General features: G+C 49.3%; 2 protein-coding genes across 2 annotated transcripts; both read left to right on the forward strand.

The window, feature by feature from the left end:
* Nucleotides 1-266: 266 nt before the first annotated feature.
* Nucleotides 267-2,609, forward strand: LOC117011205 (serine/threonine-protein kinase pim-1-like). Its single transcript, XM_033086533.1, is given in 4 exon segments — nucleotides 267-736; nucleotides 780-852; nucleotides 854-998; nucleotides 1,278-2,609. Coding segments are annotated over 4 exon segments (828 nt in total). The 3' UTR covers nucleotides 1,418-2,609.
* Nucleotides 2,610-19,020: 16,411 nt separating this feature from the next.
* Nucleotides 19,021-25,209, forward strand: LOC117011206. The gene is made up of 7 exons (XM_033086534.1): nucleotides 19,021-19,510; nucleotides 20,174-20,482; nucleotides 21,329-21,516; nucleotides 22,519-22,639; nucleotides 23,268-23,940; nucleotides 24,301-24,415; nucleotides 24,562-25,209. The coding sequence occupies exons 1-5, from the start codon at nucleotides 19,021-19,023 to the stop codon at nucleotides 23,336-23,338; spliced, it is 1,179 nt and encodes a 392-aa protein (XP_032942425.1). The 3' UTR covers nucleotides 23,339-23,940; nucleotides 24,301-24,415; nucleotides 24,562-25,209.
* The last annotated feature ends 1,604 nt before the right edge of the window (nucleotides 25,210-26,813 follow it).

The following is a 26,813-nucleotide window of genomic DNA, read 5'->3' on the forward strand; positions in this document are numbered from 1 at the left end:
GGGCGCAGCTGGTGAGTGAGCGGGGCCAGCGGGAGTAGCCGGCGTGGCGGGACGTGCCAGGCAGGGCTAAGGGCAGGTCCAGCAGGGTGGGAGCCAGGACGCTGCACGGGGAGCCAGTGCGGAGGGAGCGGGGGCCACGCAGCGTCCTGGGCCGGGCAGTGCCGAGCTGCAGCAGGGCCAGGTACGGGGGGCCAAACGCACAGAGCAGTGTCAGCCCCACTGATGGCATTGCGCTCCCCCCACAGCACGACGGCGCCCTTGTGGCCATGGAGGTGGCACTGCTTTCGATGGTGTTGTGCCCTGGCTTCCTCGGCATCGTGCAGCTCCTGGACTGGTTCGAGCTGCCCGACGGCTTTGCCCTGGTCATGGAGCATCTGGAGCACTGCTGGGACCTCTGGCACCTGCTGCGCACAGCGGGGTTCCTGCCAGAGCCCGTGGCGCGGAGCGTGTTCCGCCAGGTGCTGCAGGCCGTGCTGCACTGCACCAGCTGCGGCGTGCTGCACTGCGACATCAAGCCACAGAACATCCTCGTTGACCTGGCCACGAGCGAGGAAAAGCTGATCGACTTCGGTGTCAGCACCATCCTGCAGGACACCTTGTACACCCGGATGGCAGGTGAGCCCAAAGCCGGGGCCCAGCCGGGCAGCGGAGCTTCTCCCCTTTGCTGGCACAGGGGGAAGATGAAGGGAGGGAGGGGGAATCCTTCTTCAGCCGGCTGCAGCCAAGTTGCTTTTTGGCGGGGGCAGGGGCTGGCTGTTGTGGAGCTGGCTGGGAGGGAGGGAGCAGCATCGGCCTGATGAGCTGTGCCCGTGTCTCTTAGGAACGCGGAGGTACTACCCGCCGGAGTGGATCCTCTTACAGATGCTACCACGGCCAGCCAGCCACCATCTGGACCCTGGGCATCCTGGTCTATCAGCTGGTGTGCAGGCACCATCCCTTCAAAACCAGAGAAGACATCGTCCGGGGCCAGCTCTCCTTCCCGCCCCAGGTGTCTCAAGGTGGGCATGTGCCTTCAAGGCAAGGGAGCAAGAACGGGTCGGGGACTGTTCAGCTGGCACATAAGCGTCCTGCTCTTGCAGCTAGGGAGGAGGTTGATCTCCTGGGCTTAGCTGGAGGAGGCAGCACGTGTGCTTCTGTGCTGCTCCTCCTCCGAAAGGGAGGATGGATGGGAAGCTTTGGGTGCAGCTCCGAAGCACTCCTAGTGTGGTGTTGCCACTGTGGAATCTGGGAAAGCATGGACAGGAGCTGACCAGCAGGTTTCTGGTTTCTCCCTGCAGAGTGCCAGCACCTCATCAGGTGGTGCTTATCCCTGGACCCTGCAGACAGGCCATGCCTGGAAGACCTTTTTGAGCATCCTTGGCTGCAGCAGCCCCACCTGACCCAGGAGACAGCAGAGATCCATCCCTCTGCACAGTAGGATCCAGGAGCCCAGCACGTCCCAGCTGCTGGCATCTCATGGCGCTCCAAGAAATGCCCAGAGCGATTCCCTGCAGCTGCGGCACGGAGCAGAGAGCACGGCCGAGGAGATGCTTCCGCGGGTCCCCAGCGAGTTGTGGAGGGAGCAGGCTCAGGGCTCCCCATCCTATTGGAGAAGTCGTGGCACAGGGCGGTGAAGTCGCCACGGACTGGAGAAGGGGAAACATCCCCCTGCAGCTCAATGGCATCATGATGTCCCTGCAAGCCAAGGCACAGCTGGCGTCTTCTTCTGCGGCACGACGCGGAGCCGAAGAACGTCCTGGAGCTGGCCGCTGGCAGGACAAAGCCGATGGGCTTTGCTTGCAGCCCCTTCCTGGAGGACACGCTCTGCACTCCAACGAAATCAAGATGAGTCCCCAGCCGGCGCAGGGAGTGGGGGGATGCTCGTGCTTCCAGGCACGGCAGGGCTCAGCCTGGCCATGCGCCGGAGGTTCCCCGCTCGGCAGCAATGGGGAATATGAATCTCTCCACCGCCTGTCCAGCTGCTTTTTGGCAGCACAGGGGACAGATGCTGTGGAAGGGGAGCCGGCTCCCGGCCTCGCTGACAGCTTCTGCCAGCATGCCTGGCGCGGCTGGGGTGGGGGCAGCCAGCCTGACAAAAGCATCCATCCCTGTGGATGGGGAGCAGCAGAGGGGGACGGGTTCTGCAGCCATGCCCCAGCTGCTCTGCTTTGCAGGCCCTTGAGGAAGGGAAGGGTTTATGGGTGGGAAAGGTGGGGTTTTTCCCCAGGTTTCATTCTCACATGGAGTGGTCAGACCCTCCCCAGGCCTGTGAAATGATGATAACCTTTGGCGTTTTTTTTCATTTCCAGGTCATGTTTTGAACTGACTTTCATGCATTTGTTCTTTGTTTTTTTCAGGAAGATTGCACCTTGTGCCCAGACTGGATGAGGAAGCGCCGGCACTGTCCGTGGAGTTCTGTCCAGTGCCGGTGCTACCCCGGAGGAGCCACGGTGTGTGGTGACATCCCCTTCAAGAAGGACGAGGACCTCGTGTGGCATCGGCTCCTCTCCTGGCAGCAGGTCTCCAGAGGTGGGTGCCCGGTTCCAGAGCACAGGTGGCAGAAGGCCTTGGGGCAGACGGCAGCGGGCACACGAGAATCTCGCTCCTGCGGCTGCTGAGGAGGCTGCTGTGCCGTGCTTAAGTGGAAGAGGTGGAGCGTGGCCTGCCATGCTGCTCTCCTCTAAAAATGAGAGCATGGGTCGGGAGGTTTGGGCTCTGAGCACAGCCAGCAGCCTGGCCCACGCCCAGGTTGTGGTGGGACAGTGGGGACAGGAGCCTGCTGTGACTGACTGTGGCTTTCTGCTTTCTCTCCCCAGGCTACCAGCACCTCATGCCCTGGAAACAGGCACCACTCAGCCAATCAGTCTGGGAGGGCTGGAGGGTGGCAGGTGTTCATTTGCTGTCAAAAATAAATCCTTTTGTTGTTGTCATTGTCATCAGAGTGTTTCTTTCATCCTTTCCTGAGCTTTTGCTCCTTTTTCTCCAGGGTAATCCTTTTTTTTGCCCTTCCTCAACCACTTGGTAGTCATTTGGAACCTGTGGGTTAAGTAAGGTGAAAAATTCAGCAACAGCCCCTGTTGCCAACTGCACGAGCCCATTTAAGAACCTGGAGCTGCCAGGCAGGCCCACATGTTACTTGGAGAGGGAAGTGGTTTGCAGGTTGTCTTGGTTTGAAAGACAGTTGTCTGCTAAGAAATGCAGGAGTCTCTCTATGCAATGGAGAATGTAAACCCCCTCCCTCCAAATTATTATAATTTTGAAATTAAGGGGCTCTCAGGCAAAGAGATGGGAATAGGAATAACAGTTCTTTACAAGTAAAATTAGTCAGAATGAAACCGGACACCCCATCAGTCAGGGCATTGGTAGTAGTCCAATTAAATTGTGGCTTGTCTGGCTTCAACTTTCTCCCAGTGGCAGAGCTCCATGGAACGGTCACAGCAGGTGAAGCAGCTGGGCTGGGGCCCCTCGGTGTCTTTTCTCCCCGGCACAGCTCAGCTCACAGACTCTTGCGCTGGGAGCGGGGCCGCTGCGCTTCTGCCATGGCCCTGGTCTGGGACAAACAGTTTTCTGCTAGGAGAGCCCTGCATACTGCTCCACACATCTTTCAGAAAGGCCACAAAACCAACTCCAAACACTCTGCCTACAGCAGCTTTCCACACAGGACTGCAAAAATCCAGGACAAACGCATGCGAGTGTTGGAAGGGATTTGTCCTGTTCCTGCCAGCAGAATTCTCCATCATCTGATGCAATTTTATTCACATCTAACTTGAGAGTTGAATTTGGTTTCTTCCAGGTTGCACCTGGGTTTAAAAGCATTCTTCTGAACTCACTTTCCCTGGAAACTGCTCTCCAGGAGAGACTCTGCAGCCCCAGTGGACTTTGAAAGAGAATTGTCTACTCTGCAAGACTTTACAGGTGAAGGTGGGAAGCTGACATTCTGTTACTGATGCAGTGAGGCCATGGGCATGACACTTCTTGCCTCTGGATTTTTCTTTTGGGAATGGAAATCAATCCTATGCAAGCTTCCACTCACATGCAAGCAGAACAGCTGCCCAGTCTGATTGCAGCACTGTGCAAAGGGCAAGCAAGGGGTCAAAAAGGACCTCAAGTGTAGCCACCGCTTACTTGCTCCAGCTGCATCCCTGGGCTCAACTGTCTGTGGAGGCAGCTGCAAGGATGTTTGCTCTTCTCTCCTTCACTTCCTCTCGTTCTGAAAGAGCTCCACGTCCTTTGGCTCTAAGTTCTCTTCAGCCAACTTGCACAAAGCAGCACAGATCTAGCTGCAATGGAAATACATCACAGACTGTAAGCAGAGACACACAAACGTGGCACAACATCTCATCAGGAGCACAGAGCCCATAGACTTTAATCCAGCTCCATATACATTCCAATAGTTTCAGGAGAATGTCTCCCATCCTCACCTTGGCAATTACACACAGGGAGGTGGAACACTTCAGTGCCACAACCTTACACTGCTCCAACTGCAGCCTAGGACAGGAAGCCCTGCTTGGAGCATGAAAGTCATAGGAATGCTCCAAGACAAGTGAAGAGCTCCCATGACCAGTGAGCAGGCAGTTCAGTTCCTACAGGCCATGGCAGGAGAATAAAAACCATGTGCAATATGCAGCAAAGAGGGGTAATTAGCTGTTGCTTAACACTCATGGCCAGGAATTGCAGCTGTTTCTCAATTCCTGGCTTCTGAAGGATAAAGCTGTGAAGGACTCTGAATGCCTTGGTCTCTGAGACCAGGAGACCAAAAGGAGGAGTCATGCGAAAAGAAGTTGCATAAACACTGAATATCAATGAGAAGAAAATTTGAGAATGAGAGGGCTGTGAGACACAACCAGAAAGGGAACCAGGAAAAATCAAATTCTCCCATTTTATATTGCAGCTTTGCTTATATTCAACACTAGAATCTTTGCTTCTCTGCTTCTCAGGGTGCCCTTTGCCCACATTCACCGGTGTGTAGCTTGCTCTGTCCCTTCAGACCTTCTCTAAAATGGCCTTTGCACATAAAGAATGCTTCAGGCATGACCTTAGCACCATCTGCAAACCAGTGACTTTGGCACCACTGGAATCAGGCAAGCAATTGTTCCGTAGCTGTCAAATATATTCCCAAGAGAATCCCCATGCCCCAAGAGTGGAAGACTATGATTTTCAGGCATATTTTGGGCCAAGCACTAAACAGCCACTGCAAAGGAAGTCTGCTCATCCCTGTCCTTATCCCTTACCTTTCCAAAGCCGTCCCTCAGGTCTTTGTCACTCGTAAGACCAGGACTGGTGGGATGATCCGTCTCCTTGGCCTGGCTCACTGGGAGGCCTGGTACTGGGAGCAAAGGTTTGTGTCAATCTCTGGCAGACATCAAGGCCCCAAAAACGTCATGCTGGGCAACAGGCAAGACAGGTTCCAGACTGCAGAGCTCTCATAAAACAAAAAGATTGTACATAAGGGCAGCAAGGTACGTATGCCTAGACCCTCTCCCAGGGGATGGGCTACTGGCAGCAGACATGGCATTGCTGTGCTGGCCAGCAGACTGAAACCTGCTGCATGATGAAGGCCTCAGCCCTCGGAAGCTGGAGAGCCTCGGTGTTTGACAGAGAAGGGCAGAGATGGAGATTGCTCTTGACAGAGATCCTTATCTGCCCTTAAGTTGATTTTAGTTAACATCTTCTTTCCTGCTCCTATTTAGATCAACATTTTCTTCCCTTTGTTGCAATGTTTTAGACAACATTGAAAGAAAAGCTTAGGATTGCAGGAGTGTTACCCAAATGTAAATTGTTTTCTTGATACCAGATCATTCATTTTTCCCAAGGATTTTCATTCTAAACTATATGAGCTTGGGCCACTTTTGGGCCAGCCTGACTAAAGGCTGATTGTCTTAATGCAAGTAGAACAATGTACCTCATTCTGAAATATTCTCCAACACAGCTGTTAAAACTCAGTCTATAAGCCGCATCTCTGGGTGTTGGCAAATATTTTGTTCTTTGTCCATAAATAAGCCACACCTGAGTATAAGCCGCGCTGTCGTTCGCAGTGAGGACCCGCGTGCAACGAAGTTGCCAAATAGTAACAGAACCGCGGCAGGGCGGGGTTTACTGGCTCGGCTCAGGCTGTGCAGGCTCAGCCTGCTCGGGGCTGCTGACGGGGCCAGGTGGCCCAGCTCAGTGGGGCCGCTCGGCGGGGCCTCTCAGAGCTGGCCGCTGCCTCTGGGGTCGCTCGCCCCGGCCCCACTCCCGCCACGGCGGCGGAGGGTGGGGGCAGAGCACACCCCGCTCCCGCGGCGGGCGAGTGCGGAGCACACGCCCCGCTCCTGCGGCAAGCGGGCTCGGAGCACCTCCTGTTCCCGTCGCAGTGGCGGAGGGCGGGGGCGGAGCACACGCCCCACTCCCGCGGCGAACGGGCACGGAGCACACGCCCCGGTCCTGTGGCGAGCAGGCACGGAGTACTAAACATTTAGAGGTTAAAATAAAGTGGCAGCAAAGTAGAAGACATCCAATCTAATAAATTAAGATTTTTTGCCACTGCAGAATGGTCAGCTTAATAAGAGAGTTAGATACGGGGTTTGAGGAAGGAGTACAATTTTGAATGGAAGGCAGGGCCTTGGAAATCAAGGGCATCTGGGAAGTTGGCAGGGAAACTACTGACCCCAGGGTAACCTGCTTGGGAACACTGCAGTCAGTCAGGTCTGAAATATGGACAGGCAAAATGTAACTGAGGCTGCAATTCAAAACGAAAGTATCTGAAGCTTCATATTTCAAGGGACAAACTTCCTGGAAACTTCTAAAGAACTGCACAGGCAAACATACTCCTGCCAGCAGCCCCTTCAGGCAGCCCAAGGCCACCCCTTGACCCCCTTGCACAGAGCTCCCAGGGAACACCCTGGCCCCTGGGCTGCCCTGGGACAGCAGGGAGCCCAGAGCCCTGTGCTTTCCAGCAATGGCTCAGCTGCACATGCAGCCTCCTTCTCCTCTCCCTGCCCCACAGCTCAGCTGCCCTACAGCTCCACAGGGCACTGCCAGCAGCACAGCTCATAGCAGGGGGCACCTGCAGGGCAGAACTGTCCCCTGCCAATGTGCACAGGCTCTCCAGGCTGCCACAGGACCCTTCAACCCTCCAGAGAGCGGCCCAGCTCCCACCTTACCTCTGTGGGAGCCTGAGCCATGCTCCCAAAGGAACAAGGGACTTAGGTGAACTCCTATCTTAATCATCAACACATCTAATGGGTGAGGTAGGTACTAGAGGGATTTTTGAATTTTTGAGAGAATTTTTTTTGTTTTTTTTCTAGAACTAGCTTGTGTTTACTTCTTCTGAACTCTACTGATTTAGCAAATCTGAAGGGAAAGGTGGAATGCTGCAATGATAAGAGGAGGAAAAGATTCTTTCTTGACCTTGGCCTTTTGTGAATACCCAGTAAAGACCCACACAGCTGTGACTGCTATTTCTGCAAACCACAAAGTGCTCTCAGCAAGCAGGATGGCCATGGTGGTGTTTTTATAGCACTGTAATATCATCCTCAGTGTTGGAACCAATCAGCAAGCAGAGGAAGATCCGGAAATTTATCTGTAGTGAGACCCAAAAAGAAAGAAACAGGACTTGCATCTCAAGATCATGTCCAGTATGTGGTCAGCTGTGGCCACAGTCCCTGTCGTGGCTGACCTTATGAGTGATTTGGCTAGTGTAAAAAAGAAGGAAGTAGAGTAAACTACTGACAGAATGTTGTGATGCCATGGGTGTCCTTGCCGGATTACCTGTCGCTGACACCCAGCAACTCTGACACAGCCAGCACTGACCACCATGGACCAATTTTCCCTGAAAGCTGGTGGGATTTTTCTCCATTTGGCTCAGGCCTTTCTGCACCTTTCTATCCTCACCTTTCCCTTCTGTGATCTTTCCCATCAGGGGAGGATAAATACTGAAGTTACCTAGGAACTAGGTAACCATACAGCAGTAGTCTATGCATCTATGAACATATGTGAAAGAAATAAAATAGCTAAAACAATTTTAACATCAGAAAGAGACCCCCAATTCCTAACCATACCAAAAGCACCATAAACAGGACTTTCCATATTGAAAAATACACTGGATAATTCAGAAAGTTAATGTAGAGTATTTTTCACAGGATAACAAGGGAATCCTCTGATGCAGTTGAGGTTTGACAGAGCTTTTATTCTGAGTCCCACTCAGGATTTGAACTGGAGAGAGCATCCTGAAATGGTTGTCACTACCTCCTGAACTACCCCCATTGACTCCCTGCAGTGATCAGAGATGCCAGTCTGAAGAGAACTCAGCCTTGAGTAGGCAGCTGCCAGCTCTGCCAGCAGCACCATATGGCCAGAGAGCTGCTGTGCTTCAGACTCACAGCAAAGGCCACCAGCAGGACAACTCCCATGTCAGAACTTCTGAGAGCTTTCTTCTTACCTTGGTGGATTCCAGGGAAAACTTTTGGGCACTGTGACAGAGAATCTGCTTGTCCAAGAGACTGATGATTCCACTCACAAGGAGCTCAGCACAACCAGAGCTTGGGCAATCCCTGTGGGACCAGCTGAGGAGTCCATTGCAGCTGAGGGGACAGGATCACTGCCTGTGAAAGGACAATTCCAGTGAAGTACTGAGGCCTGAACAATAAGCCCTAAGTCAATTCTGACCTCCACATGAACGTTCCAACCAAACATATTTATATTCACTCATTAAAAAAATATGCATGGTCATTAGTAGTATAAATGTGAATGCACTTTTTAGTGAAACAGGCCTCTACCTTCCTACACTTAGAAGTCAGTCAACTTCACAAAATCAGATATCTCTGTCTCATTTTGTTTGAAGTTATATGGTCAAAGTAAACTCCCTTGGTTCCTCCCTGAGCCCTGGCCAAGAGAAGAATGAAACCAGATGTTTCCACACTGGAAGTTATGGTGGTTTTTTTATTCAGCAGTATAAAATCTGGGCCCTCTCACAGCAAAGTTGATGGCATGGCCTGCAGGTGGGCAAACCACATAGGAATTCCCAGTTACTGGGAGTGCATCTCCAATCCTTTGCTGTGACAGGGGCTACCCAGGTGATGCGTGTGTCAGGACAATGGTCAAATATTTGGGTAACTAATAGGAAACTATTAGGGTGATGTATCTTTCTTAGTCCTACAGCTAATTTTTGTAGTAATACTCCAGTGCATTGCTTGGCTTACCCTTCTGTATTTCTTTGCTGCTTTGCACTTCAGCAAATGAGACTTATTCCATAAGCTGGTGTCTTGGTGCTGACCCTGCAGACTAGCAAAACAGCGACCCATTCCCTTCAGAGCCGGACTTGGTGCAGGCACAAGATGGCGGCCAGGGCTGAGGGAGCCACACACAAGATGGCGGCCGGGGCTGAGGCAGCCCAACACAAGATGGCGGCCGGGGCTGAGGTTGTCCCTCCCAGTGGCTCTGCAGTTCCCGCTGGCCCAGCCCCGACCCCGGAGCAGCACGGGGCGGGCAGAGCCCCCACTTTCAGCCTCTGTTTAAATGGACATGAACAGACACCCGGGGCACAGACACAGTGGGGCACCTTTGGTCTGTGCACACAAACACACACCAGCCAGTTTGTAACATCAGCTGGCACTACTCTGATGTCAAGGCAATTAAAATAGGGAAAATAGGAAGAAATTCAGGGGGTTAACTGTTCTAAAATAAAACTTTTTTTTTTTTTTTTTTTTTTTTTTCCCCCAAAAGAGGCCCAAAAGCGTTTCCTGTGCAGATGGACTTCATTTAGCACAAGGATCCATCACAGCGTGTTTTCTCCATGCAGGAATCACAGTGACTGTGAGGGGATGAAGACGGAGATGGGATCTACTTGAAGCAGACTGTGCAGGGGGTGCTCACCTGGAATTTGTATCCCTCAGGGTACCTATTTATTTAGAGCACTATGAAGCATCTGTAAAATTGAAATACAAACCCAAACTGCAGCAGAAGTCCATTTAGTTTAGGTTGTTCCTAATGAGATTCCTCAAGCTGAGCACAGACTTTGTGTCCAGCAGACACACAGGCAGGGGCTGCTTGGAGCGCTGCTCTGGCACCCATTATTGTGAGCAGGGGATTTCAGGAATAAAGAAGAGAAGCCCACCAAGTACTGAAGAGAAACAGTCACTGACAGGAACCTGTGGGTGAAGAAATGTGAGGGGAGAAAAAGGCAGAAAAGGTGAGGTGACAAGTGTGAGAAATGTGAGTGGAAGTAGGAGAGAAGTGGGAGGGAAGAAAAGGGTAGGAAAAGGAAACCTGAGTGGAAAAGAGTGAGAAAACTGAGGGGGAAATGGTGAGAAATGTGAGTGAAAACAGGAGAGACAGGTTAGAGGATAAAAGGGCAGGAAATAGGATGTGAAAATTCTGAGAAACGTGAGTGGAAAAGGGTGAGAAACAGAAGGGGGAACATAGAGGGAAATGTGAGGGGAAGAGAATGAGAAACTTTACTGGTAAAGAGAGAGAAAGAGGCAGAAAATGTGAGGGGAACATTGTGAGAATCCTAAGGGGGAAAGAGTGAGAAACCTGAGGGCAGAAAAAGGCAAAAAACATGAGTGAAAAAAGGGCAGAAAATGTGAGAGATAAAACTGTGAGGAACATGAGAGGAAAGAACGAAAAATGTGGAGGGAAAAGTGTGAGAAATGTGAGAGGAAAAGGGTGGGAAATATGAGGGGAAAGTGAGAAACGTGAGAGAAAACTTTGAGAAACATGACTGAGAAAAGGAGAGAAACATGAGGCCACAAAAGGCAGGATATGTGAGAAAAAAATTGTGAGAAATGTGAGGGAAGGAAAACAACAGGAAACGAGTGGGACGGTATGAGGAAAGTGAGCTGAAAAGGGTGGGGGAGATGAGTAAAATTTGGGAGGGAAACATGACTGGAAAACTGTGAGAATTGCGAGTGGGAACAGATGGAAATGTGAGAGGGAAAAGGAAAGGAAATGTGAAGAGAGAAAAGGGCAGGAGAGCAGGCAGTATTGGCACAACAGCTGTGATAATTCCTCACACATCCCCCCCTACATTTGCCCATTTGGACAAGCCCAGGGCTTCTCTGTATGTGCGTCTCTACCTCTGCCTTTATTCCTATTTGGAAGCAGTCGAACTGGCAGGATCTGCCCACCTGCAGGAGCTGCTCCAAGCTGGGAACGTGAGTGGCGGTGCTGATTTCCAGAGGCTTCTGTGTCCCAGGGGAAGCCAAGGCAGGAGCGGGTTGGAAGGCGCTGGCGCTGCTGCTGCTGCTCTGTGCCAGAGAGCCCCGGCTGGGCAGGGCACGGCGCCCACTGCGCTGCGGGCTCTTTGTGCTGCCACAGCTGGGCACACCTGGGACAGGTTATGGCCACTTGTGGGAAAACCGAGGGGTTTGTGGGGCTGCATTGCTCTGCACACACCCAGGGCACCTGTGGCACAGAGCTTTGGGCCAAAAAGGGAAACCAGATAGAAACAGCTGGAAAAGATTTAATTTCCACCTTTCTTTCTTTATTCTTCAGTAGAAATGACCAAAATGAAAGGTACCAAGCAGAGCCCAATCCCCACTGCCAGCTCAATGTGGGAAAAGAGGCATTACAGTAAATTCACAAATACAAGCCGCACTGAGTATAAGCCGCATCTATGGGTATTGGCAAATATTTAGTTCTTTGTCCATAAATAAGTCGCACCTGAATATAGGCCGCTCTGTGGTTCGCAGGGAGGACCCGCGTGCAACAAAGTTGCCAAATACTAACAGAACCGCGGCATGGCAGGGGGTTTACTGGCTCAACTAAGGCTGTGCAGGCTCGGCCCGCTAGGGGCTGCTGACGGGGCCAGGTGGCCCAACCCGGCGCTGCCACTCGGGGCTGGCCGCCGCCTCTGGGTTCGCTCACCCCGGCCCCGCTCCCGCCGCGGCGCCGGCCGGGCACGGAGAGAGCGCCCCGCTCGCGGCGCGGCGCCGACCGGGCACGAAGCACCCCCTGCTCCCGCCACGGCGGCGGAGGGCGGGGGCAGAGCCCCCCCACTCCTCCCCAAGCCGCGGCAATGGCGGCGCGGGGCTTCCGTTACTTTATTTCAGTGCTGGCTGCATGGGGAATCACTTCCCTAAGTTCCCACATGCACACCCATATGTTTGTATCCATGGAATTAAGACATATTCATTACTTTGCTGAAACTCACAGACCAAACATTCCCACAAAGTATCTGACATATTTAAATCACTTCCTCAAAATTATGGACATTGAGAGTAGGAATCTCTTGAGAGTCTCAGGTGCTCATATAGTGAACATCCCATTTCTCAAATTCTCCTCCTGTGGTCAAGAGGTCTAAACTGTCTTGTGTCAAAGGACAGACATTATGGAAATAAGATTCTCCACCTACTTTTGATTTGGTTTGGTCTTTGGGGTTTTTCAGTGTTTGTTTGTTACTTTAGTTTTGTTTGGGGTTGGGGAGTTTTGTGGAGGTTTTTTTTCTTTTTAGTTAGTTAGTTTGGTGTGGTTTGGTTTGTCTGCTTATGGTTTTAGCCTGAGATCTACAGTATATAGAAAGGTAAAATCCCTGGCAGGTGCACACCTGGAAAGCAGCTGGATGCATGAGGAGACAGACTTTCATTCCTAGCTTTAACAAGTAAACCCTGCTTCATTTTTTAATTTCTTCACTAGAGTCCTTTGCAAATATTTGCATTTTCTTTTGCCTAAATACTGACAACCGATGACTGAATTATTTTGGTTCTCTTTGGCTTTGTCTTAGGTCAAGAAAGTCTTCAAGTTGCTCTGATAAGAAGACATTCTTTACTGAAGGACACAGCAAATACATGAGATGAGGTTTGGAGTCTGTGAAATGTCCAGGTCCCCAGTACTTCCCTTGAGCTGCAAGATGTAGATGGTCAAGCTGATATTCCTGGACAAGAAGAGGGAGATGTATCTTCCACTGCTTGGCAATTTAGTTTTCCCAGCAAGCAGAAAGATGCAGAAGGGCACCTAAACTCCAGGAGCCCTGCAGAATTCGTCTGCCTCTCTCAGTTTGTGCAGCAGTGATAAACACACAGGCTCACAGCCACACACCTGGATGAGGAATAGTCCATACCACTTCAAGTCCAAGAGCAGTATTCCACAATCACTTCTGAGCTACCTTAGGCAGTGACCAAACTACCTGTGACAGCAGCCAGAATGAGCTGTGATTATTACTGAACAGTCCCCTGAACTATCCCAGTTTAGTTCCTTTGCCACAGCCCTCGCCACAATATTCCACTATGACCTTTAGTCCTCCTGGAGCCACTCAGGCAACAAATGACACTTCCCCCTGGCAGAGTCACAGGCAGCCTGAGAGCACACAGATGATGAGAATTTCTTCCACTTGAGCTACCTGGGCTCTTCAATGTCCCTGACACACTTCCACTAGCTCAGCTCACTTGAGGGAGAATAAGGATCCTGGCAGACCTGAGCAGCATGTCCAGCAGACCAAGGCATCACAGCTTCATCTTTAACAAGACTTGTGCAGTCATCACACAAAACAGCTCATGGAGATACTCAGCTGAGACTGGGAATGTACAGAGACATTTAAGTCAGGGGGAGCAGCACTAGAACAGCCTGAAGTTGTGTTTGCAGACAAAACAAACCCAAGTGAGGAAGCAGAGAAAGAGGCAGAAGTTGCTTGGGAGGTTCAACAAAGAACCATTTCACATCAAGTTTATTCCAAAACTGAGGTGCATTTGCAGGGCAGTTACCATGACTTTTTGCTTTCCAGTTTTTTTTTTTTTGTTTAACAGACTATACGTTCTTTCTTCTTACACTCTAAAATCCAGAGACTAAGGTGGCCCCTGAAGTGTTAGTTTCAGGTGTTTTGAATTCACTAGACTGAAAAGTATGGCTACTCTGTGATGAGTGATTGGAGAGATGGGGAACATTCTGAGCTGTGATCAGAAGCCAATTTTATTGAGTGTACAAGGCTTTTATTTAGGGTTTTATTGTATGGCCCTTATATAGGGTTCTAATTTTGGTGACAATTTCCCATTGGTTACACATTCTTCATGACATCACATTGCCTGGTAACATTATCATAGCAAAAATTTCAAACATGTTTCTTGGTCACTTCTTGCACAGGGAGCATTTATCCTGTGTCTGTCTCTCCCATGGTTTCTGCTCAATAAGGCCTAAGACACCAGGCCCCTTTGGCAGTTCCATTGTACTCTCTGTTTTATTCACCATACTCTGTGCCTGGTGTTGCAGGAAGATTGCCTTTGTCTGATGGGATTCTATCTCCTATGCAAATATTTTTAGTTATGTCTGAGTCTTCCCATACTAGGTTAAGACCACATCTGTGAGAAGGAAAAAAATGATGAAGACTCCCTTTCTCATTCTGTTGCCAAGGAATCTAAAAAATTATGCTAAATTCAACGACTTTATGACTTGCTTTCCAGGAATCGGTTTGCCAAGAATTCTCATTTTCTCAGCAATGGAAGTCCCAGATACAGACTCCAGGTAAATTGGTCAGAAAAAGACACATTTGTTTCTATGGCTCTTACTATTCAGGGTGCAGTGGTTAGACCAAGTAACCTAAAACATTGGCAGGAACACCTTTTGACACAAGTATAGTGTAGAAATAAACAGGACAGGATTCATTTAGGGACCACCAGTTAGCTCCCAGAAGATCAGGAACAGTTTGGGTCCTGCATGCCCACCACATCCACATCACCTTAAGGAATACTGCTGGCACAGGTGTTGGAGGAAAAACTGTCTGAGCATGGGAGATGAAAAGGTCAAGGCAGTGACACAGCTGTGTGCAAATCAGAAAGGGAAAATTTGGTCTGCCTACATTGCAAGGAGATCTTACCGGCTAGCAGTAGGGCACACAGGAGAGTTTCAGCTGAAGCACACACATACACCTTAATGTGTTGCAGATATACTTAAAAGATGAATAATTTCTGACAGCTTCTCAAAAAATAAGTGAGTATAGACTGGTTTCATGTTGCCCCCTGTTGCATGTAATACCAGGAGACTAGTGAAAAAAATATATTCACATAAAGCATATTTCATTTTCAGGACTGTCTGTTCTTTCACTTGGAACTGGTAAATACTCACCACTAGGAAGAACACTAGAATTGCATTTTCAAAGGGGTAACAATTGTGATTCAAAAGTTACAATGCCATGTACAGAAATGTGCTAGTTTTGCATAGAAGTCACCAAGAGAAAGGCGCACACACACACACATACACAGGGGGTTTTCTCTGTGAGAATGTCTCCTGCAAGTTGCTGGTGACAGGAACGCTGGATTTGTCTTTACAAACAAACTGTGGGTCTGCTGGTAGATAAGGCTAGCACTGAGAGATAGAAGAAACAATGGGATTGATTACACTGATTGATGAATGGAAAAAGACATTTGCCTTTACAAACAAACTATAGAAATGAAACTGAGTATTGGAAGATGAAAGAAACAATGGGGGGTGGGGGGGGGTAAACTATGAATTCTGTAAGAATTAAAAATTAAAAGGGAGAGTTATACATTAGAGGGAAATCTTAGGTATCAAGCGTTCCGGGAAGTCTGTGCCTCTCAAGTACCTCAGCCTATGGGGAAAGAGAGAGGGAAATGCGGCTGGGAAAATAGGATAAAAAGGAGGCTTCGTCCTCCAAAAATCTGAGAGACCCCAGGGGAATGCCCCATGGCCTCTCCCTTTATTCGAATAAGGCAAAAGGGACTCCTCTGTCTCCTTTTTGGACATAAACCTCTAGTGTTTGTGGATTAATTTTCCTGAAACTGGGACTAATCAGAAAGCTGATTTTCTAATTAACAGCTGAGGAAACCAATTTAAAAGTTACTTCGCCTCCATGAACCACATTGGCTAAAGTAAAAATTCTCATTTAACTTCTGGATTTTAATCAAGTAACACTCGGCCTGGCCCTGGCCCGGCCTGGCCCTCGTTATGCGGCCTGGCTGGGCAGGGCCGTGGGCTCGGGAGCCGCCGGGCCGCTTTTGATAACCAGGGGCCCTCATGGCCAGGGGCAAAAGAAAGAGGGAAAAACCCTTGCTGTCGGCTTGGAGCAGCCCTGGGGAGAGGAAGCCTCCCCCGGCACAGCCTGAGATCCTGGCATGGCTCCAGCATGGCCTAGCCCAGTTCCTGCTCTTATTGTGTGAAATTTTAACCCTTCCAGTACTCCAATAAGACTGACAGACCTCCTACCCTCCTCCTTTGAGTAAGAAGTAATGGAACAAAAAAAAATACACTAAAGTCAGTAATCTAAGAGCCCAGTTTCCAGATGGGAAAAGACTGAGGAAACGCTGTGAAAGTTAGCTGAAAAAAACCTTTTTATAAGCTATAGAGTAGACTGGACTGCACTAAAAATTCCTATAAATTGTAGAGAAAACACATGGAGAGGGTTGAAGTGTTTGAGAAAAGGATCCTTTGCCCGGAGGCAATGAGGGCCTCTGTTTTGGAAAATAGAAAAACAAACACATGAGAAAAAGAGATGAAGAGAACTTTTACCTTTGAACAACTTGCCCTTAAAAGCAATACCCCATAAGTTTGACATGGCCCACAAAACATAGTTCTGGGAAGGCTGTGAAGATGGAACAAGTTTCACGGTTTTACAAATTTTCCCAGGCAGATGCAAATCATGAAGGTAAAGACACAAAAAAACTTTATTAGTTTCTTAGAAAAAATCCCTATAGTCAAAACAAGAAGATACTTCTCTCTCTGAAGTGAACTGAAATTATTATTTAAGTGAAAAACTAACTGAAGTGTCTCTGTATGCTCTTGTTAAAAAATGTGAAAAGTGGGGAGAAGAAAAAGTGATCTGAAAAATCTTATTCCGAATTTTTATTTTTTCTCTGTGTTAATAATAAATTTCTTCTTTATATCCTTTTAAGTTTTAGTTCTGCCTTGTTTTTACTCCTCAATCCTATCCTAAATAAAAACTGAGGGTATTAAAATTGGCAACTCTAACAAAACCAGGAAAAAAGAAGGATATGGAACTATAGTACTTCAAGTGATGAGGCCTGTACATTGAGTTATGTTCTTTACAAATTCTTTTTAAAGGGGAAAGAAGTAATTTTTAGAAAAAAATCTTAATCTAAAACCAAACACCACAAAAAATTTAAGGATTTTCTTTCCTAAAAATTAACAACCTTTTCTGGTGTCAATTCTAAACCAATTGTTGGCCCAAACACTGAAATGTAATATCCATTATTTACCTTGTGCTGTTTGTAACTGACATTTAATTTTACCAGTACCATAGAAAGCTGGGGAAGAGTTATGCTGCCAGACACAAGATACGCACATTTCTTTTTAAGTTTCAGTGTCTTTAAAACACAGCTAAGGGTAACTTCTCATTCTTAGCCACACAGTACTGTGGAAAAGTCAATGTAACCATAACTATATCACAGGTGTGAATAAACACTCCAATGGACAATCCACTTTTCAACCACCTGCTTCCTCATCTTCAGTAGGCCACAGTGTGTCTCATGACTCACAGAGATTACAAAGGAGGCCTTAAAAAAGCAGCACATAGACGGACATAAGGGCCATGAAACATGAAGAAAGATGTCTCTTTTTTTCTGAACTCCTGTCTTCTCCTTTTGGCCTATTCATTAGAAATTTCATTGTGATTCAGTTGCTGGGATAATTTTTGTGAGGTTTGTTACACTGTGTTTAAACAAAGACAAACACCATCCCTCTGAGGAGGAGCATTCCTAATTCAGGTTCTGTTTTAAGCTATTTAAGATGAAATGGGAAGAGATTTTCTAGGTAGTGGGTTTCAATTTTTCTGAGAAAGCAGCACACAGAGGAAAAGATGACAGGGCATCTTGAGAACACTCACTCCAATAGACTGCTCCACAATGTGATGAGACCAACAATCCTTGTGTCAGCGTGTCACCCACAGGGCAGCGACTGAAGGGACAGGGCTGGGCTCCTCACAAGGCACCTGGAAGGAGGGCAGGAGAAGGCAGTGTCAGCTGGAACCCAAGACAAGCTGGATGTAAGGAAAATATCCACTGTGTGTGTGGGATGAGCTTCTGCCACACCACCAAATACACTCACATGAGTCTTCATGGTTAAACACATAAAGACATAAAAAAAAGGGCAGGAATTAAAAGAGATGGAAGAAATAGGTCTATTATGTCCTGCTCTGAAAACTGTTTCCAGCTCCAGGGGCATTTTAAAGTAAAAAGAACAAGTGACACTAAGCAGAGCATTGCAAGATCACCTTTGTTGGTTTACATTGAAAAGACTTGGCTGCAGGAAGGATTGTAACTCTCCCCTGATTGTGGGGGAAAAAAAAAAAAGAAAAAAAAAAGAAAATAAATTCTTACTGAGCAAAGAAAAATGCCAAACCTCTTGGTGAAGACAGCACTGTGAATTCACTATCACTGTAAGTGATTAACCCCTCAGGTAAAGCAACTTCCTTCCAGGCAGCAGGACTTTAGCACTGATGAAAATGCTGACAAAATTGCTGACCCTTCCAGCCGCTGCTTCTATCTCCAAAGAGTGACAAATGTGCCAAATCTGCTGCAGACAGGCAGGGACAGTGAGAAAGAACTAGCCAGTTGGCTGGAAAAGGGGCAAAAAAAATTTCTTCAATTCTCTCTTTTCATTTCCCCTTCTCCCATTTGATCTTGTCTGCTTTGAATTGGGAACTCTGTTTGCAACCCGACCAAAATACTGAAGCTAACCAATCTAACATCATTTCCTCCCTTCAGCTGTGCAAAACACGGAGTGATTTTGCTTTCACTGGACAAAGAAGAAGAGTTTCCCGCGGGATTCCTCAACTGAGACCCCTTTCTGAAAGTTCCTGCGCTTGCCTCGATGGTTTGTGGTTCTGCTGCAGAGCCGAGGCAGAGGATGAGCGCGGGCAGCGGGACAAAGGAAGGGTTTGCAGCTCGCCCTGCGCTGCCCCGCGGTGCCCGCCCAGCCCCAGAGCCGCCCCGCCCGCGCTGGGCCCGCAGCCCCGGCTCTGCCGCGCGCGTCCCCGCCAACCCCGGCCCGCGCGGGGCCGCGAGCGGGGCCGAGTGCAGCGCCCCCCTCAGGCCGCGCGCCGCCGGCGCAGCCGCGGCCGTTGCACCGCGGGCGTTGTGGGGACACTCGGTGATGAGCGCGATGGCGGAGCTGCCGCTGCCCGCCGGGCTCAACGCCAGCACCTTCCCCGCCAAGCTGTGGCGCCTGGTGAACAGCCCCCGCGTCCGCTCCGTGCGCTGGGACAGCCGGGGCCAGGGGCTGCTCATCGACCGCTCCCTGTTGGAGCGGGAGCTGCTCAGCCCGGGCGGCGCCCTCGCAGCGGGCGGCGAAGGGGCGGGGCCGGCCCCGGACTCCTTCCAAGCCACGCACTTTGGCAGCTTCGTGCGCCAGCTCAACCTCTACGGCTTCCACAAGGTGCCGGGCGAGACCGGGGGCTGGCTGCACTTCACGAATCCCAGCTTTCGCCGGGACCGCCCCGACCTCCTCCTCCACATCAAGCGCCTGACCAGGGCCAACAGGCAGCGGCTGGCGATGGGGCTGGAGGTGCGCAGCCGCCAGCCCAGCCGCTTCCAGCAGCTCCGCACGGAGCGGCCGCTGCCCGCCTTCTCTGCCGGGCAGCCCCCCAGAGCCGGTGAGACGGGCTGGGAGCTGCGGGAGCGAAGGTGCCGCGGGCTGTGGCCGTGGGCAGTGCCCGGCGGGGCAGGAGCGGGCCCTGGCCGGGCTGGGGCTGCTCAGCGCAGCTGCCCCGGCCGGCACCGGGGCTGTCCCTGGGCAAGGCAGCTGTGCCGGCAGGGCCCGGGAGCTGTGCCGGCTGTGCCGGGGGCTGCGGGACGGTCCCACCCGCTCGCTCTGCAGCTGGCCCAGCCCCGCGCCGTGGCTGCTGCTGCTCCTTGCCCTGCCCTGGGATGCCTGGGGAGCTCTCGGGGAGTGCGTGTGAGCCGAGGGCTCGGTCATGGTCCGGCCCAGCGGGAGGGAACCTCCTGGCCCTCTGGGGCAGAGGGGAACAGACCTGGCAGTTGGGTTTCTGGCAGTTGCCTCCTGCCAAGGAATGGCAGCAGGACAGCTTTCCCAGACAGTTCAACGAATAGGGGACAGCTAAGTAGGCAGGGAATTGGGTGTTGAATTACCCCAGAAAAGATTTTTTTTCCTTCTTCTTTCTCACCCTACTTGGGAGGATGGGAGCTTTTGTCTTCCCTGACACAAGTACACTTGCTGCTAAGGGAAACACATGCAAAGATCAATAGTGACCCAGCCTTTCCTTTGCTTCCTTTCTTCTTCCCTCACTGCTGCACAGCTCCCTCATGCCAGAACCTTGCTGCTGCCTCACTTGAGGGGTCAGAGCTGCCTCCGGGCCCTTCCTGGGGACATGCAGGTGCTCAGGAGTCTGAGGCTTCCCCACCACCTGCCAAGAAAGTCTGTGCCTCCTCTGGGCTTTTTGGAGCTTCACCAGTGGAACCATCAAGAGAACTCTTCCACCAATTTAATCTACACAAGCTCACCATTCCACTGGTTTGCATCAACCCTGAAGCTGTCTGCAGGACCCTTGGAGAAAGCAGCAGCTGCAAATCTTCAGGGCAGCACACCCCAGCTAATGACACATCAGGTAGGGAAAGAGTTTCTACCCTTGCTTTTTAAACAGGTCCTGTTTAGTGACCCTTTGAAGTATTTTCCTGCAGTGCTCTGTCATGGGGAGATCTCAAGTGAGAATCGGGTAGAAAGTGTCAGGTTACCTTGGAAGAGGGACCTTGGAAACAGAACAATTCTCTGTCTGCTTTTCCTATTCTTGCTGCAGATTTGGAGTGGAATCTGGGAATTTTCCAGACAGCCTCTCTGTAGGGGTGCAAGGGCAAGGCAAAACACCTTTGTCCACAACTGGTCAGTGTCAGGCAGACTCCCATCTTTTTTGGAATGAAGCCAAACTAACACCCTGATAGGATATTGCAGAGTTTACAGGTTGTCTCTCCTTCAAATAATGCTATTAAATTTCAGTGAACTCTGTGTGTCCCCAGAGCAGCTGCGGCTACAGAATTTGGCCTCACCCACCAAGTTTCTTTTTAGAATATACTCACAGTTTAAGTTTAACATGTGTGTCTGCAGATCTGGGTTCTTCCTGGGTGAATCCACTTTCTGTGTTCTCTTCTGGTGAGAAACTGCAAGGCCACCAACTCCAAAAACTGATGGGGAGATAGAAAAGGCAGGGATTATCAAGTGGCTTCTGTGTATGTGTAGATAAATTTTCACATCCATCCTTCCATATACATACACATCATTTAGAAGAAAGAGTTTTTAAGAGGAAGAATTCACACTTCCAATCCTCTGGGAAGTTTGAATATGTTTCTGGAATTGAGGCTGCTTTGTGCTGCCTGTGAACTTTGATCCAAGGCAGCATAGAGCTCTGTGTCCCAATCCCACATTCTGGAGCCTGACCAATGTGTTTGACTTCTTGCAGCCACTCCAGGCACTTCAGCCCCCAGTGCTCCAGCCGGCTGTGCTGGTTATGCACCATGGAGAGCCCCCAGGTGGCTCTGGTATACTCCTGGGGAAGAGGAATTGCCACCGCTGGATCTGGACCTGGTGCTTGAGACACTGGAGGAGATGCTTTCATCCTCCCCACCTGAAAGGTCTCCCTGTGCTCAGGTACCACCGAACAGGGATGAAAGGGGCTGGACCGAGAGCTTTTGAATGTTGTTACTTGGCTGAGAAGCAAAGGCTTCTTGAATTCAGTGGTGAACGGACAGGGAAGGATTTGCTTGGTAAAGTAAGGTTTCTAAGAGAATAGGAATGAAAAAGTCTCCCCCGTCAGTGAGGATGAGAGGTGTGAGCCTGTGTTGGCTAAGTTTGGGTGCTCCTTTTCCTGGGAAGAATGCCTCCTGCAGGGACATTTGTGGTGAGGAAGTGGAAGCTTTGTGTGTTTTGCCAGGCTTTGTTTGATGGGACCAGAGAGTGTTTGGAGAATGCCAGTGAAGGCAAAGTGTCCCAGTCAGAGAGGGGCATGTGAGAGGTGCCTCTGCTCCAGCAGCAGATGTGGGCTCTGCCTCTTTTGTGTGTAAAGGCCAAGGCAAAGCAAGGGCTGGGCTGCAGCTGCCTCTGCTGCTGTGTGAGCCCTGCCCTGCGTGTAGGCATTCCCAGAGCTGTGTTTGGGGATGGGCTGGAGCTGCAGCTTTCTTGTCCTCTCAGTCACCTGGTGCCTGCAGTCCAGTTTCTGTCTGGGAAATCCTCCACTGGGCAAACTGGCCAGTCTTGCTCTCCATGTTCCAGAGCTCAGTCACCTTGCTGTTGGGCATCTGTGTGGGAAGAGATGTGTGTTCCCATGCAGTCCCTGTGAAGCTGCAGCGTGGATGAGACTGTTCAGCCCAGGGCTTTGGAGGGAGGAGCACATCCCTGTGCCAGCAGCAGGCAGGACTCCTTCCTTAGCAGCCATTCCATGTGTTCAGTGTCACCCCCACATTCAACACTGTCAGCTTTGACAGCTTTTGGACCGTGTTGGAGAAGTCAAAATCTTTTTGACTTTGGAAGGCCTTTGGGGCCCAGACTACTTGATAGGAACAAGAGATTAAGAATGTGAGCCTCGGAGTTGTTGGACCAGGTGTTTTGTGTGACTGGTAAGAAGGGTTCATCTCTTTCTGTTTCTCTTTCAAGGGGAATATTGATGCTGCCTCTGAATCTTCAGGAGGGGAGCCTGAGAACAAGGCTGCAGCAGAGGGAGCTTTGCCTGGCACCCAGAGCTGTGGGAACAGTTCCCAGGAACCTGAGGAGCTTGGTAAGGAGAGAGCCCACATGGGTTTAGAGAGGTGTGAGACAGCTGCTCTGAGCCTGCCTCTGACAGGAAGGGAGATCAGAAGAGTTGAGTTATTGTCTGCAGGGTTGGTGCTTCCCAGTGTCTTTAGTTCAAATCCTGCACTGACAGAACCTCCCTGCCCTCCACGCTTCTCCAGAGCTCTGACACTGAGTCCTCTGCTGTGGCAAGAGAGCCAGGAATAAACCTGACCTTGTGGCAGTTGTGTCACCAAGCCAGGTGTCCCAATTTGGTTTCATAACACAGCTCACAGCACCCTTCAGCTTCAGCCATTTCAGTGAGGACTGAGATCTCTCAGCACAGAGAAAGAACAAGGCTGGGCTTCTTTCTGGGAGCTGGGATTGTCTGTGTTTCAAGCTCTCGTGGGTGCCATCTGCACTGCAAGTGCTGTGAGTTTATTGGAATACTTCAAAACTTCAGAAGTTTTGAAAACTTGGAAGGATTTTAGCTCTTTAAAGAGCACGCCTGAAATTCCCAATTGAGAATCTGCCTTCCAGGCCATCTCTTGCAGTCTTTGATAGAAGGACAGTTATTTCCAAAGGGAAAGATGCACAGAGGCCAATATTGCCTGAGTGTTCCCTTTGCTTCCCAGATATCCATCTGATCTACCTGGCCAGGAGGGCTGCCCTGCGTGCCAAGGAGAGTGCGAGGGAGAGCCTGTGACCATCGGGCAGGTGGAATCCCTCTGTTTATAGATACATTTAGAAACTTCTATAGTTATATTTATTTATCCATGTAGTTACTTTTACAGATTTATGTAAAAGTATTTATTTATTTACAGAGTTGTGTTTATATGTGCCTATATTTATACATCTATACAGTTAAATCTATATATATAGCTATAGATGTGATAAAATTATATATAAATATATGTGGTTGCTTTTATAGATTTCCAGATTTACTTTTATATATGCATAGCATAATAGTAATATATATTTATATGCTATTATTAATTATCAGTTACAAGTTTTAATATTTATATTTATATTTATAATGTGCATATTCATTTAGTTAGAGGTGTATGGAAGTTTAGATACACAGATTGAGCTGTGTAGGCCTAGGCTATATTTTTAAGCTCTTTCCCTCCTCTGATGCCTTTTCCATCTCTTGTTTTTCCCTGTGCCCCCTCTGTCCCCTCTTGCTGTGCTGGTCCGAGCTGGCGGCCGGGCCGGGCGGAGCAGCAATTCCAGCCCCGGGTGTCCCTGGAGCAGGTGGGAGCTGCCGCTGGCCCCAGGCACTGTCCCCTGAGGAGCTGCTGAGGGACGGTGAGACTGAGGGGGCTCAGGGGGCTGAGGAGGGGTGACACTGAAGGGACGGTGACCTTGAGGTGCTGCTGGGGCTGAGGCTGTGGGGCAGCAGAGGGCCATGGTGGCACTGAGGTGACAGGGAAGTGGCACAGGCTGAGGGGGGTGGCGGGTCTAAAGGGACAGGATGGGTCAGAAGGGACTGAGGGGGTGAGAGGACTGCGGGGCTCTGGAGAAACTGAAGGGGACTCAGGGTTTGCCCAGAGCATGGCGGGGCTGAGGGGATGGAGGGGCCAGCAGGGAGCACAGAGGGGTCCGGGACTGCAGCTCTGCCAGGCCTTGGAACCAATTCCTGAGCCTCCGTTTTTGTTTTTGCCACAGCTGCACTGAAGACCTTGAAGACAGCAGGAGGAGTGACAGGAGCCAGCAGGGAGAAGCCAAAGGCCAGGAGCAAGAGCAGTGAGCAGGGAGCTGCTGGTGCCACACAAGAGCCTGGGTAAGGCCACACCGTGGTCTGCTCGGCCTGCTTTTTCTTTCCAGCCCTCCTGGGGAGGCGTTGAGATTTTATCTTCCCTGATGGAAATGCAGGTGCTGCCAAGGGAAATGCTCTGCTCCTGACTCAGTGTTCCCTTTGCTTCCCAGATGTCCCATCTGCTGTCCCTGTCCAGAAGAGCTGCTCTGCACAGGAGGAAGAGACCAAGGGAGAGCCTGGGAACATCGGTGGCTGCAATCCCTCCTGCTGGAGTTCTAGTTACAGATGTGTAGAGTTCAACTGAGATAGCTGGAAGTTTATGGATATTTACCTATGTTGACAGATGTTTGTATAGGCATATATGTATGTATATTGTTATACTGATACATGTATATTAATCTGTTCACATCTGGGTTTATATTTACATACTTCTGCGGTTGTATAGCTGTGTAATTCTGTTGATAGGGTTGTAAGGATCATGGCACATTGATATTTGTATATTTATAGATAGGTTTGTTATGTGTGTATTTATGTACATCTTGCTTTATGTAATTTGAAATATTAATTATATTTTTACATCTGTATGTTGTATGGTTATGTATTTACAGATATTTAAATATATGTTGAGTAGTATAGTTATATAATTCTATGTGTTTAGTTCTGAGTCTGGGATTCTTTAGAGAGGGATATTGACATTTTTGTATTTGTATACGGGCTGTACAGTTGTAGTAATATGTAATAAATTAAGCTGTTAAACTTCATATTTGTGTTAGCGAGTGGTTGTAGAGGGTTGCAATAAATTACCTGTTTTAACTGAAGTGCATATTTGTATATATCTACATAGCACAATTTTAAAAATAAATTAGTTTCTTAAAGAAATATTTGTATGTTTATATATTGGCAGCATGCGTGTAGCAATTTAAAATAAATGTAATTTTTAAACTTAAGTTGTTTTTTGTCTATTTGTACATTAATAGTGTGGATGCAATGATCTGCAAGAAACTCAATGTTTGAACTGAAGGAAGTGTAGATTTGTGCTATCCAAAGTATGAGCAGATGTAAAGGTGATGATGCTGGAGGATTTTGGCCATGAACATCTCCAGCCATGCCCAGCTCATGCCCCACATGCACTCAGGCTGGGCAAGGAAAGCGCAGATTTGGGATGGCAGCAGAGCCACACGTTCACTGAGAACTCCCTGCAAAGCTGCTGAGGAAACTCCGGGAGTTCACTGAGCGTAGAACTCCAGCCAGGAGCCACCCAGGGAGGACAAATCCACCCCCATCCCACTGGCAGCTCTTTAGGAAGTGCTCCAAGTGTCCTCTGAAGGTCATCCTGGACACCAGAAGCCAAGAGGGATCCTGAGCCAGCTCTGCTGCCTTTGGCAGCACTTTGGCAAAGGAGCTGGAGCAAAGGGGAGACAACAATGACTGAAACTGCTGCAGGCTGGGGCTGAAGGAAAGGAATGGACACAAGTGCTGAGATGCTCCAAAATGCAGAAGGATGCTGGAGAACTGGGAAACAACAAGGACTCACACGTGCTGAAATGATGGAAATCCTTTTTGTGAAGTTCCCTAAAGGAACTCCCCAGAGAATTTGGTGCTATAATACGTAGTACCAGAAGTAGTGTAGTAACACTAGGTGATTGTCTATATGCCCCACAGGCAATGGCCTAGAAAAAGATCAAATATATTTTGTATATTCTATTTATTATAGCATATATATTAAAATATATCATATGTAGCATTATGCATCATAAATTGCATATATGATAGATATGAACATGTATTATTTGATACATGTTGATAAATATTTTCATTTCATATAAATTTAATCTATTCTTCCAACTTGGGAGAGTGAAGATGTGCTGCTGTCCAAAACCTTCTGCCCACACAGCAGCCAGCCCATGGGTGTGTGCATGCACGCCCACCCACTGTCCTTAATCTTCTGAGCATCTCAGGGCTGCTGTTTGCACAGAATTAGGATGAATTTAACTCAACAGACCCACGAGTGGGGTGTCCAGTCTGTCATGAACACTCATGTGGCAAGGCACAACACAGAGCTCTCAAATCACTTACATTATCACCCGTGCTTTCATCCCTGCTGGGGACTGAGGAACTCTGAAAAGCACCAAAGACACAGAAAAGAGGTGCAAAGAATTGGCATTGTGCTACTGGCTGGTATCCTCACGGAGGAAAATCTTTTGGGTTCTTTAAGGCTGTAACTTTCCAAACACTAGGAAAGCTGCTCAGCATGGGTAGCCCAATTGTAAATGGTTTTACTGACTTGGCAAAACTGGAATGTTAACTGTGGACTCTGACTGAGGCCAGAACAACAGACCCTGAGCCAAAGCTGCCCTCTATGTAGATGACCCTTTGTCAAGATCCAGTTATCAAAGTTCTTAGAAATGCCTCTGCTTGAATT

Source organism: Catharus ustulatus (genome assembly GCF_009819885.2).
Source record: "Catharus ustulatus isolate bCatUst1 chromosome Z unlocalized genomic scaffold, bCatUst1.pri.v2 scaffold_29_arrow_ctg1, whole genome shotgun sequence".
NCBI classification, from domain to species: Eukaryota; Metazoa; Chordata; class Aves; order Passeriformes; family Turdidae; genus Catharus; species Catharus ustulatus.